General features: G+C 42.3%; 2 protein-coding genes across 4 annotated transcripts; both read right to left on the reverse strand.

The window, feature by feature from the left end:
* Positions 1-118: 118 nt before the first annotated feature.
* On the reverse strand, positions 119-5,119 carry pgghg (protein-glucosylgalactosylhydroxylysine glucosidase). The gene is made up of 14 exons (XM_033968763.2): positions 4,885-5,119; positions 4,349-4,613; positions 3,891-4,101; positions 3,058-3,493; positions 2,435-2,554; positions 1,964-2,095; positions 1,709-1,820; positions 1,531-1,603; positions 1,326-1,462; positions 1,118-1,251; positions 882-977; positions 712-809; positions 412-638; positions 119-336 (listed from the first exon to the last, which is right to left on the reverse strand). The coding sequence occupies exons 2-14, from the start codon at positions 4,602-4,604 to the stop codon at positions 260-262; spliced, it is 2,109 nt and encodes a 702-aa protein (XP_033824654.1). The 5' UTR covers positions 4,605-4,613; positions 4,885-5,119; the 3' UTR covers positions 119-259.
* A 1,027-nt stretch (positions 5,120-6,146) lies between these two features.
* Positions 6,147-19,614, reverse strand: zmp:0000001167 (protein phosphatase 1 regulatory subunit 12A). 3 transcript variants are annotated; one of them, XM_033968762.2, is made up of 25 exons: positions 19,185-19,614; positions 16,851-16,981; positions 16,636-16,754; positions 16,122-16,278; positions 15,704-15,848; positions 15,543-15,617; positions 15,349-15,428; positions 14,666-14,895; positions 14,464-14,558; positions 14,203-14,391; positions 14,012-14,094; positions 13,768-13,857; positions 13,507-13,608; positions 13,321-13,425; positions 9,822-9,912; positions 9,612-9,746; positions 9,410-9,512; positions 9,224-9,330; positions 9,071-9,130; positions 8,764-8,786; positions 8,611-8,668; positions 8,238-8,342; positions 8,081-8,131; positions 7,862-7,912; positions 6,147-7,264 (listed from the first exon to the last, which is right to left on the reverse strand). In XM_033968762.2, exons 1-25 carry the CDS (start codon positions 19,452-19,454, stop codon positions 7,178-7,180), a joined length of 2,742 nt encoding a protein of 913 aa, XP_033824653.1. In that variant the 5' UTR covers positions 19,455-19,614; the 3' UTR covers positions 6,147-7,177. The 3 variants fall into 3 exon arrangements, with proteins under 3 accessions (XP_033824653.1, XP_055078284.1, XP_055078285.1); XM_055222309.1 differs by lacking the exon at positions 7,862-7,912 and having other exon boundaries at positions 19,185-19,526; XM_055222310.1 differs by lacking the exon at positions 13,768-13,857 and having other exon boundaries at positions 19,185-19,525.
* Positions 19,615-19,713: the final 99 nt, after the last annotated feature.

Genomic DNA, 19,713 nt, shown 5'->3' on the forward strand with positions numbered 1-19,713 from the left:
CCAACCATTCGCTGGTAGGATATTCACTGACCCGCCCATTTTCATCCAGAAGGAATATGGTTGGACTTGTTTTGGTTCTGAAAATGGTAAACTAGCGTTCACAGCAGAAAAAACAAACACTAGTATAAATGTTTTAATATAACCATAACAAACATAGCAAAAACGCCTACACACACTTGACACAAACCCTTGGCTTTTACTGTAAAGGAAATCACTCAGCATCTCAGATATCTAGGAATTTGATTAAAGGCAACAATTTTCAGAAAGGCCAACATGACAAATTTGATTCTAGTTTACAAATGTAGCCGGGCTCCCTTGAAAATGTCACGGGCTGACCTGAAAAAAAACAAACAAAAAAAGTTAATTGCAATAGAACAATAAACAGATCAAATACAAGACATTATGTGACACCTGGTAAGAGCGGGATTTTAGACCCTGAACCCTTCAGGATAACCTGTAGATCATAGCTTTTAGTTGCTTTGTCTTCAGAGCACTGGCTTCCTCTCAAAATGATGGAAATTTCTTCTTTCCTCAACATCCAATCAAGCTGATTGCCAAGGTAGTTCACTCCACGGATGCACAGCTCAGAAATCTCATTTGGCAGAAGCGGATTGAAGCAAAGACATGCCTTTTGAACTCTAAAAACACCATGGTTCAGTTATACAGTACAAAATAATTCTTATTCAGTCTACACAGGTCCTAAATACTAACCTGAAACCAGTATAACCAAATAGCACAGCTTGAAGGAAACCTCCCATGCCGGTAAGAAAATTGACGGCACCAGAGCCATCCGATGATTCACTCCAGACCTAGAGAGAGTGGAGAATACCATATATATTTCCGATTTTAATTTGGGATGTTAGTCATGAACTTAAATTAACCTGGAATGGACCCTGGATGTTGTTGAAGCACTTCACAAGCAAATGTTGAGCTCTTTCTGCCTCTCCAAGTTCCAGCCAGCCTATTGCAAACATACCCTGCAAGATATCACAAAATGTAATATGTATAAAGATGTGCAGAGCCGCTCTCTCTGTCGAGGATAATCAGTATACTTGCAGTTATACATCATACATTGAATATGTTTATATACAGCATACTTTGAATATGTGTTGTTTACCCATGTCATGGCTGGACCATTTGGGTCTGTAACAGGTTCATATGCCAGGAGATCATTTTTCCTGACCTCTGCAGACATAGGGAATCCAAGAGGATAACCTAACATAACTGTATCTGCCTGTTTTACTGGAGCACCTGTGAAAAAGCACAAGTACTAACACCAATCATAGAAAAATACATTTTGACATTTATAATGTCAAAGAAAATACCTCTGATGTAGCCATCATACTCAGGGTGGTACTTCAATTCTTCATCAAAAGGTATTTTTAAGTTTTCTGACACTTCTTTCCATTCCGTTGGTACAGGTTTCTCAAGAAGGTCTGCTAGTTCAATCGCAAATTCCAGACTGCCCAATGAAACGATTAACATTAGTAATATACATCTAGGAATGTTTTGGTTTCCTTAATCCATCACCTTAATTTGGCCACTATATTTGTGTACACAGAGTTGTTGACATTGTAGTAATACTCATCTGGAGGCATAACACCTGTAAATGAAAAAAAAAAGTCTGTAAATATAATAATAATAATAATAATATGTATTATACAGAACTGCTTCAGCCACAGGGGCATATACAGTTTTTGCAGCCTACCTAAAATGTGATACTTGTGATCCTGTGGGCTCCATGTAACTCTAGAGATCCAATAATCGGCTATGCCCCAAACGACCTGGCTGCCCTGACCCTCTGTGAACATGGATATATCCTGGGACAAAGGGTTGAGTTAACACATTGCCACACACTAGGAAGGAATATCTGATGCCGATTGTTTTTTTGAACACTCAAAAGTCCTCAAAATGAAAAAAAAAAAAGTGACCAAAACTTGTGAATATATAAAACCATTTGTACCTCAGTCAGATAGAGATAATGCTGAAAAGCCAGGGTGACATCTCCGTTGATATGAATCTCCTGCTGTCCATAAATGTCTTCAGGACAGACCTCTCTGCCAGACACAGCACTCTCCCATGGAAACTTTATTCCCTGTACAAGACTTTTACTGTTATTAAGGCATATGTGCCCAACAAGTGATTTTGAAGGCTAAAAATGCATGAACTATAAAATAAAGATGCATTTGCTCTGTCACATTTTTGCAAGCACAGTGTACCACGAACCACTTCTTACTACCAATTAACAATCTTTAGTAACTTGAGCTGCAAACAACAATATCAGACTTCGCCTAATAGTAGAAGTAGTGCACTTAATTGTTATTGGGAAAACTTGCATACTACATAATACAAGTAATTATTATTGTGTTACATAAGGGTATTTTACTCCTAGACATATAATTTTCAGGCTTTAGTTGTTGTCAGTTAGTCATACCTTGTAGCCTTGCCTTTGTGCATTATCTCTTGCACCGTCTATTGTCCTCACGCGGTACTCCAGTACAGATCTGGCTAGTGTGGGGTAGAAGAGAGCAATACCAGGATACATCCAAATGTCCTGTTTCAAGAAATAGTGTCAGCAGCATATATTATTATAATTGCATTGGATACTAACTCTACTATAAAAAAAAAGTTTAATCAAAGTATCTAAATATTCATAGATCAATAACAAAACAATCATTGTTCAGGTTATATCCTACCCATGGCCCATAGATTTTAAAAGCTCTTTCTTCTAGCAATTCTAGGCTGGAAGAATAGATAAATAAATAAATGCTTAACACTGAATTACTTTCTAAAGTAGCCTCAAAAGCTGTATTTTTGACAGCTTTCAGCTTTCCCTAGCTTTATTTTTATATGATAAAACAACATAGACGTCTTCACGAAGATTATCGTGGCTATTTTATTTAAGTGGTAAAAAAAACCCAAAAGTAGCGCTCGATACATTTAAGTAGAGCAGTGCTATGGAGGTAACAGAAAAGGGGCAATATCCATTCCAGTTTGGCTACATTTGAGTTCCCTTGCTTTGACTTCTAAGTAAAAAAGATGTGGTCAATGTCTTACCTGATCCCAGAAAACATGGCCCCAGTAGTCCTGCCCATCGCCTCCATTGGATAGACCACCAGGACTGACTCCTCCAAAGGATCTGGTTGTGTCATGTATAGATGGAAAGGCACTGAGGAGGTAAAACATACAGCCAATCAGGGCTTTGCACAGAATCTCAGACCCCACTACATCTATCTTGCTTTGCAGCCACAGTTCCTTCCAGGCTTGTTCATGTGATGAGCGTAAACTTCCACCCGCCATTAGAGAGAGACCCTTATCATAGTTGGATTCAGCACTTTGTAGACTCTCAGCCACAACCAGAATGAAGCCCCAGCGAGCCTGGCTTTGCCCCGCATTAAGGGTCAAAGTTACAGGTATGTCTGTCCAGATAAGGTGCACAGTGGGACAGGAACCGCCGGGATACTCTGCTGCAGTTGTATGTCCAAAGATGTGCCTAAGAGGAATAAATGACATTCAGTTTAATAATCAGGAGATCGTGTTTCCGTTCCATTACAAGAAACACTGATCAGGCATAACTTTATTCACAATGAGAAAGAAAGCAATTAACAATTTTTCCATCTTGGTACATGGAAAGCACAATAGCAAGTGAACTTCCTTTTTTACTAAAACTGCATTTTTGTGGTAGGAGAGGGTTAAAAAAAAAGTTAAAGCTAAATTGTGGTTTGCAGAGGGCAGTGTCCATCAATAAATAGTGATTCTGTAGGAGGCCTCGAGAATGAAGCTCAAAGAATAACAAAATTCATTGACTGCTTGTTACTTTCAGCTGCATTCGGAGCTGCATTTTGGGCGCATGGTCAGAAAGTTGGCCCTGTTTGGTGTGTTTTACTTACTTGCCACTTTTATAATCTGGTCCAGTCTCAAAAACAATGTCTTTGCTCAGAGGTCTAAAGTTCGTGAGCAGATCCACTGTAATTGGCTCCTCATCTGTGCCTTGCCGCACCAGCATGATTTCCATCACCATTAGTTTATTGTAGGATCGGTGTGAGTACAATGACTGTGAGGCCGTCACTCTAGCTGTGCTCAGAGTGTGTGTAAAAATACCTGGAACAGAAACATAAATATACAAAGGGTAAGATCATAGTTTAAGATAATGGGTATTTTGCAGTTGAGTCATAAACTGGACTAAATCAGTTGTACCACTGGTAAAATAGAACCAAACCTGCCTAAATGCCAAGGTTATGCTTGAACTCACCATGTCTACCATTTGAAAGGAACTAGACCAGCATAATAATATAGGGACCCCAGAGCTCGAGTAGCAGGGGTCTAAACAAACTACTGACAACTTCACCTGTATTTGTGTCCAGGCAGTAAGAGTGATTCCCAGGTTCCACTGTATCCATTCTGACAGCTAGAGGACAGGGTATGTCTGCTCTGTGACAGCGCCCACCCTCGCCATTGTAAATGCCACCCATATGCATGACATTATTGTACACCTTCCATCCCAGTAGTCCGTTGGCCAAAGGAGGAAGGTAGCGGGCATCAGTGGGTAAAGTATCAGTGCAGAAAATGTATGGATCACCAGCCTCTGAAGACCCACTTGCCATGTCTCAGATCTATTTTGAAAAAAAAAGAAAAGAAAAAAGTTAAAAACAGCTGGTTGTCTTCTTTGTACTGAAGCTCTACATTGACATGCTCACTTCAGCTAAGTGTCACAAGACAAGTATCAAGTGACTCAACATCAAAACCTGCTCACAGTTCAAAAAGTGAATTGCTTATTAACTTGCACCATCTCAAAAATTATAGCCATTCGGATCTTTTTACTACACTTACACATTACTAATAAACTACAACTACCAAATCAAGTGTATAATCTAAAAGTGTTACTTTTGCGTGAAGAGGGAGGAGCATCAAAAAGGAATGCAGACAGAAAATACAAAACTCCTCCAAGTTCAAAGTGTTGAGTCCAAAAAGCTTTTTAGGTCATCTGACATCTTTGTATATACATTATGACACTGTAAATGCCGTTTACGATAGCAAATAAAGGATAAAACAAATCCAACCAAGAGAATGGTGACAGGAGAAGGAGGGAGGAGACTCGGCCAGACTATGAGCTGCACACAAAATCTGGACGGACGGTTTTGGTCTCTGGGAAAATATGGCATGGATAACCCGTAGGAGTTCACGTGCACTCCAGATAGCTCAAGAAGGCCCACACAGGTAAGAGATTAGTTACATGATATCTAATAGCCTATTAAACCAACTGTAAACGAGATAAAACAGGGGAAATGTGTCATTTGCAAATGCAATTTCTGTACGTGCTGTCAAAATCCTTTGAGATCAATACCAGATTTGCTTGTCTGAAAGCTAGTGTCTCTTAAATGAACTAAATAACTTCCAATTGCACGTACTTATTTGTACCACATGGTGGCGCAAAGGACCCATTTGTGTCCTTTCTGGCGTCATGCCGGGGGTCAGAGCCACAAACCCTGGGAAAAGCAGTGCTTTGTCCATATAAGGCTGCAATCCATCCGCTTCCCTTTTCCTCCCCAGCTCCCTGCCTCTGTCTTTCTCAGACCTAAGGGATATTTACAGAGAGAGCCTCCACCAGCCGGCCCTTCCTTATTAGGAGCTCTGCTTGTTGTCAGCGCTTCTGCAGTGGTCCATCTCCACACTCACGAGACACATAGATAGATGTCCAGTGTTCAAAATAGTTCAGAACTCTGTAAAGACCCCCTCTTTTCTTTTACAAAAGTGTTGGCAATAATACTGTCTATTGGTTGGCCAATTCTTGCATGATGTAGCATCCACTGGGGAGTAGCAGTAGATTACTTCAACAGTCCAAACAAATGGTAAATACATCCGTGGAACTGTTTCCTCCACTCACTACCACTGAAAGCACTGCAGCTGTTCAGTTTCTCCTGATAGAATAAATATGGGCAGCCGTCATCAGAACATCCCACCAACCAGTCTACAAAGGATCAAGACAATGTAGTTAAAACATCATTAAAATAAGCTCAATAACGGATGCCCTCAGGTGGTGAACCTCTGCTGAGAAGAAACAGACAGGGACTACAAACACACTTTTTATTATGGTGCTGACATTCATTAAATATTTTAGAACACAAACGTGAAGAAGGCTATGGGCGTTTTATTTTTGAAGGGTATTATTCAAGACTAATATTTTAAGACATTCAATATACAAGACCTCGCTCCCTTGTGAGAAAGAGCAATTGTCCATGAAAACTATGAAAATAATATTTTTGTCCATGGCAAATATTAAAACCATTTGTTGCTTTTTAACAGCAATGTGTAGAAATGTGCAATAACCTTTGACCTTCAAACATGCCATAACCTTTCCTGTTAAAAAGGAAAACGGTGCTCCAAAATAATAATTTAACTGGTGAACTTGCAAAACCTCACAGATGTTGTATTACTTTGCAGAGTAAAGTGCTATATTCCAATGACCTGGTTCTGCTGTCTTTTTAAGAACATGGAGTGTGTCACAGAAATAATAATAATAAAAAATATGTGGGGAAGTGCTTAGGTGGAGAGGTAGGTGGATTCAAAAACGCTTGCATGTGGAAACAACAAACTTCCGCTGGATGTTTCTGAAAGTCGTCAGACCTTAAGTGTTTTGGTTTTTTGAAGAATGACAAAACGTTAACTGCTTGACAACACATTTTAAGGGGGCTTAGTGACCAATAAACTTGTGAGGGTGACAGTGTTCAAAAACGTAAATATTAAGTGGGAGCTATAAAGACCGCCTGGCCTTGTGTGCCCATGGAATGTGCATCGAGGAAGTCCTGATGCACTTATAGGAATGTAGTGCATGTTAGTGTTCCCCAGACGCACAGATGCTTAATGTTGTGATCTGTGTTCCAACAGCCACCAGAGTTTGGCTGTCGTCTTCATGCTATTGCGAGGGCTTAAGCTATAGCCACAAATCTTCTGTGACGAACAACATTAAGGCACACCGAGAGCCCTCCAGCTGTTTGGGACTATAGTGATGGGGCATAACAATCTGCTGGTGCTATGGTCAGGACAGTTGTGCGATCTTCTCCCTCGGTCTGTCTTTGGCATTGGGAGGAATGTGTGGATGGGAAGGGGAGGGGGTGGGAGTCCCTGCTCTTTATGTCTCTCTCTTGCTTTTTCGCTCTCTCTCTCTCTCTCTGGAAGTCTATTTGGAGAGTTTGCTGATGACACGGATCAGTGCTCCATTTTCATCCTTAAGACGCTGGTTGTCTGCCCTCAGATCAACAAGAACCTAAAGGAAAAAAAGGTAAACTTTGAAACACACTTCAACACCACATTTAAAACAAAAACCTTTGAGACAGTAAATTATAATTATACATTGGATTACATTCTGAACTGCAGGAACAGAATGTGAATGACATCAGGTATGTAAACTTCAGTCTGTTTATAACCTTTACAAGGTATGTATCCCTAACTTTTAAATTAAATAAACAATCTGGAAAATGTAAACATAAGACAAAATATACCAGAATTAATTACCCAAGAGAATAAACAATAATATAAAAAAAATACACAACAGTATATGAGTCAGTGAAACTAAGATACTTTGAATTTCTATATATCTTAATCAAAATAGACCGGAGGTGATTACATATAGTGAAATACTGTATTAGTACTGCAATAAAATTATTATATTTAACATACATGTATTTGTATTTCTGTTCAGATTTCTGACAAATAAAAGGAACCTTCAAATGCTTGAAGCACACATTTATTAATGATAGATGTTTGATAGCTTGGTCTATATATTAGTAATGATCACATCACTCACCTATGCACAAGTTAAAGCAAAGCAGTCCAGGCAAAGTAACATGCAATGTCTGCTTACCTTTAGCTCCTCCTCCAACTCTGCCATCCTCCTCTCCAGCATCCTCCGATCCTTATGGTGTTAAGAGGGAGGCAGGAAGACAAAGTGTTGGGAACAGAGATCAAAACAGTGAAGTGAAATCAGTGAGTGAAAAAAAGACATTCAAAACAGCACAGGTGGCAATGGTGAAGCAAAGCAGCTACAACACGTGACTATCAGAAAATCATCTCTCAACATTACCTTTCTCTCCATTTCCAGCAGGGCTGAACAGTCTGTGAAGCGTTCCTGCCTCTGTGGGACAGAAAGTTAAAATAAATATTATTATAGACAAAACTGATTAAAGATTTTTTTTTTAAGTGAACATTTGTATTAATTGTAAATGTTTGGTCCATGGTACCTGCGTAGCTTTTTCCAAGTCCAACCGAGTCTGATTAACAATCCTCTGAGTGTCCTGCAGTTGTGATTGTAGTTGACTATTTTCTCTGGACAATTCTTCAAATAACTGTCAGAATGAAATGAATGTGAACAACTGGGATATTCTTGAAATCTTGGTTTATGGTTACAGTTTGTGTTCCTGTTCGGTTTTAACCAAATAACCAGTTTGCTAAAACAAGTTTAGTAATAAGTCTCAAGTGAAAAATGCAAAGCTACACATGTGGATTGAGATCACCATCTGGATGAAAATTTGACAAAGAAATGGATTGATTTCACATTTAATATCCACAGAATGGAATCTCTACAACTAGTGGTTATACTTAGAAAAGGCTTACCTTTTTATAATCTTTAATCTCTGAGCCTCCTCCTGTGTCATTACAAGTTACACCTGACCTGAGAATAAAAGATAAGCAACTCCACTATCATAAAGACTGAATCAATGATATGAATGATTATATTATCATAGTGGTCAAAGACTGCAGTCATACCTGGAGCTCAAGTGTTGGCCTGCCTGTAAGAAAAGATCAGATTGTCATCTTACTTGTTTTTGCCTATCTCCATAGCACATATTGCTGAGTTTCAGATCACAGCATTGTCATTGTATTTATCTGTTTTAGGGGGTCAATTAACTATTTTTTGGAGAGCTGATGATGTTGAATAAAGTCACATCTAAGTCACATCAAGTTCAAGATTTGTTCATTTCAAAAGGAAAAATAAATCCATAATAGAATATAGACTCCTGTCCCCCATTTGAGATGTGAAATCATCACATTTAGGAATCCAAAAACAACCAACCTGTGGATCCAGCCCACTGCCTGTTAACTCCTCCTCTCCACTTGGCTCATTGTCATCACTCTAGTCACATAAAAAGGAAAATTACTGTATAAGTAAACAGTTTTATAATGGCAACAATAACCTCCCTATAATTAAAGAGCTTGTTTCATTCACCTCTCCAGTCCTCTGTGCCTTCCTTCTGGCCCGGGCTTGTCGCCTCTCCCTCCGCTCTCTTGCCCATCGCTCCGTTTCACTCTCTCCCCCTATACTGGCCTCAACATCTGGAACAGAGCCAAAAAGCAGTCATTTAAGGATATTATTTAAACGCCGGTGTTTAAAAGGGGAAGTTATGCTGTGTACCTCTCCTGTCCGTGGCCTGAGTCCGCGCTGTACCGGCAGGCTGCGTGAGGCCCAGGAGGTCAGACTTTTGTAGACTGGCAATACGAGATCGCCAGCTCACTTCCTATAAAAATCCAATAACACCCACTCAGTGACGTCCACAACTTCACGCTAGAGAGCAGCCAAAACAGAAAAGCTAGTCACTTTAAAATACGTCTCTCACCCCTTCATCTCCCTTTTTCAGTTTAGTGTCCTTCTCTTTCTCTTTCTCATCTTCCTCCTTCTTCTCTCGCACTTTATTTTCAGTTTTGGTCTTCATGGTCTTTTCTGCTTCTTGTAGGTCTGTAAGGGTTACACCCTACAGCCAAATGGTAAATAATTAAAATAATAAAATAATTGGTGATTCATTTTAGACTAATGAAAGAATTTTAACCTGAGTGGAGCGGCGGGACTGCCTTGCATGTCGGGATCGGGCCTTTCTCTGCGCTTCTGCCTCTTCGTCCCGCACAGGAGTCAGATAGGACCTACAGAGTTAAAATACAGTGTTCTTCAGCCTAGAACAGTGGCGCTCAAACCTTTCACACCAAGTACTACCAAAGAAAAGATTTGGCTTTCCAAGTACCACCAGATCTAAATCAAGTTTATAACAGTACTATTTTAGGACTAAAAGTGAACTACATAATTTCTGCTGTTTGCCTGGGATCCAGAATACACACTTCTTTAATATTTTACGAAGATGTGTGTCTGGTCACCAGTGAATCTCCCCATTTTAAAATAGGCATTATTGACAGGTGGATTAGCCAATCGGAGGCAGGCATGGTCTGTCCGTATCAGAAAAAGTACAGTAAATAATATCACAAGAGGCTGATAAACATTGCAGATTTCTGTAGAATCAATGGGCAAAACATAAAACCCTATTAATCTGAGGTGAGATTAAGTTGGTTCTTAATTGTAAATTGTAAGTGACGACAGAACGCCTTCATTTCACAAAAAAATGATACTCATTGCACAATCACGTTTGACCAGGCTTGAGAGGTAATTGAGAAGGTGGGGACCTGAATGACATCAATATGTATAAAAAATACTAAGATATCTTTGTGGATTTGCCAGGCAATTCTACTATAGTTGTATATGAGAAATTATCCAAAGGAGGACAAAAAAGTAGATAAAATTAACTTGAAATTAGGCAAACTCATCAAGTACCACTTGAAGGAGCTTGTATAGTATACCATCAGTGGTACACACACCTGTTTGAGAATGACTGGCCAAGAATCTGCTATAATCTCTATTCTATACACTCATCCACTTTCACCAAAAATATTTTCAAATGTACCAATTCAATTCCAACCATGCTCTAAACATACATAAGCTCATAAAAGAAGCATACATCCAAATCAAAATATAAAATGTAATTCCTTATAATTATAGATCATAGATTGCTTAAAAAGAATAAAATTTATATAGCACTCCGTTGTTCTCCTGGGGGACTTCAACGCCCATGTGGGTAACGACGGTGACACCTGGAGGGGCGTGATCGGGAAGAACGGCCTCCCTGATCTGAACCCAAGTGGTGTTTTGTTATTGGACTTCTGTGCTAGTCACAGTTTGTTCATAACAAATACCCTAGGTCAGAGGTTGATGATCGACTTGTTATGTCATCTGATCTCTGGCAGCGTGTCTTGGACACTTGGGTGAAGAGAGGGGCAAAGCTGTCAACCTAACACCACCTGGTCATGAGTTGGATCCGCTGGCGGAGGAGGATGCCGGAAAGACCTGGCAGGCCCAAGCGTATTGTGCGGGTCTGCTGGGAACGTCTGGTGGGGAGGTCTTCAACTCGCACCTCTGGGAGAGCTTCTCCCTGATTCCGGGGGAGACTGGGGACATGGATTCCGGGTGGGCCATGTTCTCCACCTCTGATACAGCTGCTTGTAGCAGTGGTCGTAAGGTCTGTGGTGCTTGTCACGGCAACGCCCGAACCCGGTGGTGGACACCGGAGGTAAGGGATGCCGTCAGGCTGAAGAAGGAGTCCTATCGAGCCTTGTTGGCTCGTGGGACTCCTGAGGCAGTGACGAGTAAGCGTGCCGTGGCTCGTGCGGTCACGGAGGCAAAAACTCAGGGTTGGGAGGAGTTCGGGGAGGCCATGAAGGAGGAGTATCGGGAGGGGGAAGCAGTGCTTCACCAACACTGTTTACAGTGCGGGCGGAGAGCTTTTGACCTCGAATGGGGTTGTTGTCAGACGGTGGAAGGAATACTTTGAGGATCTTTTCAATCCCACTGTCATGTCTTCCGAGGAACAAGCACAGATTGGGGACCCAGAGGTGGTATCACCATGGCTGAAGGTACTGAGTAAAGTTACTCTGGGGTGAATGAGATCCATCCTGAGTACCTCAAGTCTCTGAATGTTGTGGACCTGCAATATCGCGTGGCTGTCGGGGACAGTACCTCTGGACTGGCAGACCGGGGTGGTGGTCCCTCTGTATAAGAAGGGGGACCGGAGGGTGTGTTCCAGTTACAGGGGAATCACACTCCTCAGTCCGGTAAGGTCTATTCCAGGGTACTGGAGAGGAGTATCCGGCTGATAGTCGAACCCCGGTCGCAGACCACTGGACAAGCTCTATACTCTCCATCGGGTCCTTGAGGGTTCACGGGAGTTTGCCCAACTAGTTCACATGTATTTTGTGGATCTTGAGAAGGCATTTGACCGAGTGCCTCGTGGTGTCCTTTGGGAGGTGCTCTGGGAGTACGGGGTCTGGGGCCCTTTGCTAAGGGCTGTCCGGTCCCTGTATGACCGGAACAGGAGCTGTGCTTGCATTGCTAGCAGTAAGTCAGACCTGTTCCCGGTGCATGTTGGACTCCGCCAGGGCTGCCCTTTGTCACTGGTTCTGTTCATTATATTTATGGACAGAATTTCTAGGCACAGCCAGGGGCCGAAAGGGGTCCGGTTTGAGAACCACAGAATCTCATCTCTGCTGTTTGCAAATGATGTTGTCCTGATGGCTTTATCGAGTCAGGACCTGCAGCAGGCACTGGGGCGGTTTGCAGCTGAGAAGCGACTGGGTTGAGAATCAGCTCCTCCAAATCCATGGTTCTCGATTGGAAAAAGGTGGCTTGCCCTCTTCGGGTGGGTGGGGAGTCTCTGCCTCAAGTAGAGGGGTCTCGGGGTCTTGTTCACGAGTGAGGGAAGGATGGAGCGAGAAATTGACAGGCGGATCGGTGCAGCACCTGCAGTAATGCTGTCGCTGTATCGGTCTGTTGTGGTGAAGAAGGAGCTGAGCCGAAAAGCAAAGCTCTCGATTTACCAGTCAGTCTACGTTCCTACCCTCACCTATGGTCATGAGCTCTGGGTAATGACCGAAATGACAAGATCGCGGATACAAGCGGCCGAAATGGGTTTCCTCCATAGGGTGGCCAGGCGCACCCTTAGAGATAGGGTAAGGCGCTCAGTCACACGGGAGGATCTCGTAGTAGAGCCGCTGCTCCTACACGTCAAGCGGAGCCAGGTGGCTTGGGTATCTGGTCAGGATGCCTCCTGGATGCCTCCCTAGCGAGGTGTTCCAAGCATGTCCCACCAGGAGGAGGCCCAGGGAAGACCCAGGACACACTGGAGGGACTATGTCTTTCAGCTGGCCTGGGAACGTCTTGGGGTCCCATCAGTGGAACTGGAGGACGTGTTTGGGGTGAGGGAAGTCTGGGAGTCTGGGAGTGGATGGATGATTAGATGGATGGAAAATGAATCACTGCAATTTAGGTTTACTCTCAAAGAAACCCTTAAATCTCTCTGAGCATGCAAAAATATAAACATAATATGAGCCAACTCGAAACAATACTGTGCTTTACTTTCTAAGCAGGACTAGCTACATATGTAACATTTGCAGTGGTGGAGTTTTATTTTCTAAACCTTGCAACAGTCATTACACATTTGAATTACTGACTTGCGTCTCTGCTTGGCTTCTGGTTCGCCTGTGATCATGATGCCAGAATTAGTTGTTGTGACTGCAGCAGGCTGATCGTTCTTTTCCGTCTGTTCCTGAGGAAGTCTAACGATAAAAAAGATAAAACAGAATGATATCAGATATGTCTTTTTTTAAGGAAAAACAGGAACTATAATTCAGAATTACCTCTGGGCTAAAACACTGTTGGGTCGACTGAGACCTGAAGAGCTTGTCCCTAAACTGGCTGAGGTTACAGTAGATTCATCCAGTCTCTTTCCATAAGATGCACTACAAACAAGACACACTGACATTTTTGTCTTTTACCATTGCCACAAAGACATGTTAGTAATCACTGGTGTGGGGAATTTGCGCAGTGAAGCTGAACAAAGAATCACACAAACACACAAGCAAACAAATAGAAGGCTGGGAGTGAGCAGCGTGACTGACCTGTGAGGCAAAGAAGGGTTGGAACTACTGAGCTCACTGCCAAACTGACTATGAAGGCGCCGGGTGTAAGAAGAGCTACGACTGAGCCAGCTGGGAGAGGGAGAGAGAGAGGGAGAGAGACAGAGAGACAGAGAGGGAGAGAGGGAGAGAGGGAGAGGCAGGGTGACAACACATACGCAGTGAAAAAACAAAAAACAAAACAGATCCTGGTTTCACAGCAGTAGCACTCAGAGCATAAGCCCACCTGTTGGAGTTGTCAGGACTGCTGTCAGGTATGCTGAAGAGTCTCCGAGTTGTAATGGGTGGTACTCGGGCCAACCTCGGCTCCTGCAAGTCAGATTATCAGCAAATGGGACACTAAAAGAAACCTTTATCCACTACTGAAACGGTGGTTTCATGGTTGCATGCTTTCTTGAATCATGTGAGTGTTTGCACCTTGTTGTCAACTTCAGAGCTGAGGCGGGGGCTGGATGCAGAGCGGGTCATTCCTAACCCGGTCTCTGTGGGGCGCTCCTGGCTGGACTCGGACAGACCGGCTGAACCAAGGGTCACTGAGCTGCCCGCCTTTCTCAGGGAGGTCCTCCAGGAGCCTGGGGCCTCAGTGGATGGCGCCTTACTGGCTTCCTGTTTCACACAGTAGAAACATTTAATAATAACACTTATTTAAGCAATTTACTTCCTTACTCCAGCTATTACCTTCTTAACAGCAGCACTTGTTGAGGTAGCAAGCATTCCTGTGGTGTTACGCTTGTTGTTCAAGTTGTTGATGATTTCACGATTCTTAGCTTTCTCTGCAAATGCCCAAATATCAGAAATTGTTGAGCACAAGTAAAAGCATAAAAAATAATACAGTCACCTCTAGGTTGACTTCATAATAATGAAAAGTATTTTAAGTCACCTGACTCCGCATCGCTTTCAGATTCACTCTCCTCTTCGGAGCTAGAGCTGCTGGAGGCTTTGGTCTGGCTCTGAGTTTGGCCCTGAGTTTGGCCCTGACTTTGGCCCTGTCCTGTCTGGCCCTCCTCCTCCTCTTCCTCAGCTGGGCTGCTCTGCAGAGCGGGAGGAGGGTGCTTCTCACGTTCGTGGAGGCAGATCTTCTCCTTACTGCTCATACGGGAGATAGATGTCCTGCAGGGTGGGGCCAAGGTGGAGCAGGACGACAGGTGCATGCAGGGGGTTGATCAGTCAGGGTGCTCGGCCAATTACAGCAAGCAGCAATAAACCCATCAGTGCATGGGACAAAATGTCACTTGCTATGATGCCATGTACTGTATTCTATTTTAACTCTACTTCTTTTGTAACAAAATCATATTGAGCTAAAAGATTAAAGATTACAGAAACTTTATCTATAATAATCGATTTGCTGAGTGATTTAAAAAAACAAACAACATTATTATATTTGGGCTATGTTTTTAAACAGAATTTTGAGATGAATACACATCCAGATCTTTAGCATTAGCCTTATACAGTAGTCATGGCAAATAACTGACAGACATCATATCCACACACAGTGACACTAGGACTACAGGGACTACAGAAGACAGAGACAAATACAAGCCGTAAACACACGCTGGCACTAACCTTCGAGTTCGGACTGGTACCATAGCGATTTGAGGGCTGGTCTCTATAACTGGAGTTTGTTTCTCCTTCTCACTGCGTAACTGCACAAGAATATAAACATAGCATAAACCCAGTGAACATTTACAGTCACAACACTATCAGTCATATCAGGTTATTCAACAGTGTAGAATTGAGCAGCGTCAAGGCACCCATACCGCATTTTGCTTTTTCTGAAGCTCCTCCAACGTGTCTACAAGGTTCTCATCTGCAACATCTAGAGCGGTTTGGCCCTATAAGGAGATTTATAAGCAATCACTCAACTGCTGTTTTCATATGCAGTCATTTTATTGCTGTAAGGTTATTCTTATCTCCTCACCACATTGTTGACGGCCCCCATATCACACATGTGATCAGCAAGCAATGTGCACACCTCCTCCTGCCCCCAGTGCGCCGCTGCATGGAGAGGTGTCCAACCATCTATGTCCCGGCAGTCCACATCCACACCACATTGAAGCAGGACTCTGACGGGGACATAAAATAAAGGATAATTAAAATATATACTTGTTATAATCCAACTTGATGTCGTCACTCTAGGATAAGCAAATGTTGCAACCACCCTTAAATCTATAACAAATTTTTGTGTTGTGCCTCCGGTGTCATCATTTTATTAAAACCTAGCCATGCTTCTATTAGCTTAAAATCACTAACACAATTTAGACAAATAGTGAAAGGAAAATACTGAATACTACAATGTTGACTCTACATAACTACTCGTGGTGTAATTTAATGCTTACTTGAGAACTTCAATGTATCCTTTAGCTGCTGCAACATGCAAAGCAGTAGCCCTGGTGTTGTGGTGCGGTGTGAGCGTGCCACCACCAGACAGCACAGCCATGGCATCTTGAAGCATGATTCTTTCCTCTTGTTTTCGAGCTTGGTCTACATCTATCCCTGTAAAGTAATACATTTAAGTATAGGTTATTTAACTGTATTTTGATTTGTTTCACCAAGTCACCAAACGTGGTTAAAGTACTGTTCAGTAAAGTACTAATGGCTATTCTACACATTACAGATGATCTACAGCTTTCTAACAGTTAATATGATTATGGTTATATTATGATTATTGTCTTAGCTGGAGTCACAGAATGCTAATTTTCCCTTTTTGAACATTTTAATAAAGTGGCTGATATTTGGTGCCCTGCTGATGGAACCCTCTGAAAAGATTTAGGCTTGGGCAACACAAAAAAGCCCTATGAGGAAGTGAATGGTGTGTATTATAATAGCAGCTACAGTTTCCAAATATCTGACCTTGTTTCTTGATTTCAGATTTGAGTAGTCTCTCCATGGCATCTTCAGTAGCTACATCCAGTGGAAGCTCCCCTTCACTGTTCACTGCACCAACATTAGCTCCATGCTCTAATAGATATCTAATAAACAAAAACAAGTTTAATAACTTACAATTTAAAGCTCCCAAAATCCATGGTTGCCTCAAATGTGGTATTGAGGCTATGGTTACCACTCACTTGACGATCTGGACAAAGCCGCAGGAGGCCGCAGCGTGTAGAGGAGTCCATCCCTCATTGTCCCCTCGGTTCACGTCACTCCCACTCTCAACCAGGAACTGCACCATCTCTGCATTTTCATCTATGCAGGCCTAGTAAAGTACACAGCACAAAGCAGTAATCATGAGCCATCATGTTATTTTTCCTAGAAATAACATCAAACAAGATACGACAAACACTCCAACTTTTCTAAATAAAAATATTTAAACGTTGTTATTCTTTAAATGACTGTTTGAAGAACACAGCTATAAAAATACAGATTGACCCGTAAACAGTGATTTCTGTGTATGCACTCATTTATTCAAAAGCAACAAGACCATAATAAGCACTTTCCTAAACTATTATTATTTGCTGGCACGAGTGGAACAGTGTGTCTATTTAGCTGCGTTTCCTGAGGCACAGTGCATCTTGATTCTCAATGTGATCCAACACAAGACCAAGATAAATCCCATGAGGACCTCATGGTGTGATTTGAGGGTTTGGTTCATATTTCACTGATCTGTAGGTGACTGATGTTACTATAAAAAGTCTCAACTATAGTATGCATTCTTGTACAGTACAATACTCTGCATCCTAATTGTGAATAAAATTGTAATTGCAATAATACTGCATGGGCCTCTGATATTGTATTAATTTTACAATGTTAACACTTCTAATTAGGCTTCCATTTTCACCACTACCATTTTGACTGACTAACAAAGATGACATAAATTGAACATTGTCAGATACTGTAATCTGAAAAGGAATCTCCCAGGAATCTGGTGTTTTGATCTGGTAAGACTACAAAAAAGACTGCAATGGGTAGACCTCATAGGTCTTTGAACCAATTCCTGAAAATATTTAAATAGTTAAGTGTTACTGGGATACACTTTTGCTGTTTCAGCATGACAAAACCTTATATTGTTTTATAAACTCTAACCCTGTTAATGTCATAGCTCCGGTGTACTGATACAATGCAGGAAAAGCCAACAGTGACAGTCAGTAGCGGATGTCCATCAGGCGTCTCTTAAGCCACCTCTTAAGAGGCTTTGCTTTTGGGCTAAATAGTAACAAAGCTGCTCCAAGTCTCCACCTCCTCCATAAAATCAGATCACTGGACAGGTAGTCTAGCACGCAGCACACCTCAACAGCACAGTGTTTTAGGGTGAAAAGTGGAATGAAAGCCTGCGCATAACAAGTCCAAAGTGACATTGACTACCAACAAGTGGTGCTCCACAGTGAATGAATGGGGCGCACAGCCACCCAGCAGAGCACTCCAGTCGCAACACTCAAGTGAGTCATTGTCGAAATCAACAACAGCAGCTTGTGTAGTTTGAGGAATTTTTCCATTTTTTCATCCCCAAATCCCAAATGTCCAAGTGCTGGCAAAATGATAGAGAGGGGGCAAGAGTGAGTGGAAGTCATACACAAGACAGAAAAGGCTTTGGATGGAGAGGATGGAAAGTTTTTAAGAGTGTGTGCCTATATTTAATTTGGTTGCCTGGAGACCGGTGAGCAACAGAGGAGAATTGATGGAGGATAGGAGAGGGACCACAGTGGGTGATGGTTTGATACATGTACTGACCAAATCTAGGCACATCAAGTGGATTTTATGAGATGGCTAACAAAATAAAAACAAAAATAGAAAACAGCAAAGATACACCAGAGGAACAAGTATTATTCAACAATTAACTTAACTATAAGAAAATAGTTGAACAAGTAGTGTGAGAAGTTAATGATGTAGTGTTGTACTTGCAGGGGAAATAGTTCCTCTGCTATTATTCAAGTAATAGGAGGAAACAATAAGACCCAAGCTGATTCCAAATTACACAAAAACAAAACAAAAATAAAGTAGGCTTATGTACAGTTAATGCACTTTTTTCAGAATTTGTTGAGTATGAAAAGCTGTAGAGAACCACAACCTGTTGATCATATATGGTGATGTCTTAAAGCCTGCACTGAGCAGAGTGTGGGGGTCTTCTGTCTGGAGTAAAAGAGGTTGAAGTCCACTGAAGTGAACCATTGTGCGCCTTTTGTTGGATAATTTGGGGTGACTCATGATGCTCTTATGGTGGTGTCACCAAACTACTGACCAGAAAGATACAAAAGCTTATGTGGAAAATAAAACAAATGATCTTGTTAGTTGAACTTTAGACTACCAGCAGTGTTATTATTCTTTAAGCAGTAAGTTGAAGCTGCATCTCCAATCTTTTAATAGGTCTAGTCGTTGCATCAACTAGTTTTGACCAACTTCAAGAGCTGTGGAGCCAAATCAAAACATTGTGCCAACTTGTGGGCAAATGACCAACTTTTTACCTGATGAAGCGCAGTCAGGCCGTCTATATTCGCGTGGTTTATGTCAGCTCCCTGCCTGAGAAGAGCTGCCACCTCTTCCCGATCTCCGGCAGAACACGCAGCCATGAATACGGCTCCTTGGGCGAAGCGGACTTTCCGTGGACCCGAGCCACACGCGAGTTCTCGGGCCTCGGTTTTTGTACAATCCGTCTCCGAGCCCTGCCATCTCTGCAGCTGGTCCTGCCGTCGCTGTTTGGCTGCTTCGGACCGGGAATGGTCAGTGGCAGCCATCTTCCCTGGTCTGTCCCGGACCGATTGAGCTCATGGTACGAGGAGGAGACTGGAGAGTTTGGATTGGGGCTTCCCCGGGATGTGCCCTCTGGTGGACGGACACAACCAGGCACGCATCGAGCGTCGACCTGAGCGCAACTTTAGTGCGGCAGTGCAGGGCAGTGCTCTGGTGCCTTCACGGGGTCATCGGAAATGTGTTTGTACTTGTGGAAGCAAACACTTTTAATTTAGAATCAAAGTGCACGAGCATGAAGACAAA

Source organism: Periophthalmus magnuspinnatus, chromosome 6 (assembly GCF_009829125.3).
Source record: "Periophthalmus magnuspinnatus isolate fPerMag1 chromosome 6, fPerMag1.2.pri, whole genome shotgun sequence".
Lineage (NCBI taxonomy): Eukaryota > Metazoa > Chordata > Actinopteri > Gobiiformes > Gobiidae > Periophthalmus > Periophthalmus magnuspinnatus.

Bases quoted from the DNA above. Each gene is read 5' to 3' on its own strand.
- pgghg (XM_033968763.2), bottom strand. From the start codon at position 4,604: ATGGCAAGTGGGTCTTCAGAGGCTGGTGATCCATACATTTTCTGCACT. The intron at 2,555-3,057 runs GTAAGACATTGA...TTCTTGAAACAG, and splicing joins GCCATGTTTTCTGGGATCAG to GACATTTGGATGTATCCTGG. The intron at 1,463-1,530 runs GTGATGGATTAA...TTCATTGGGCAG, and splicing joins AATATAGTGGCCAAATTAAG to TCTGGAATTTGCGATTGAAC.
- zmp:0000001167 (XM_033968762.2), bottom strand. From the start codon at position 19,454: ATGGCTGCCACTGACCATTCCCGGTCCGAAGCAGCCAAACAGCGACGG. The intron at 15,429-15,542 runs GTATGGGTGCCT...ATTCTTGTGCAG, and splicing joins TTCAGAAAAAGCAAAATGCG to TTACGCAGTGAGAAGGAGAA. The intron at 7,265-7,861 runs GTAAGCAGACAT...TTTTTCCTTTAG, and splicing joins AGTTGGAGGAGGAGCTAAAG to GTTCTTGTTGATCTGAGGGC.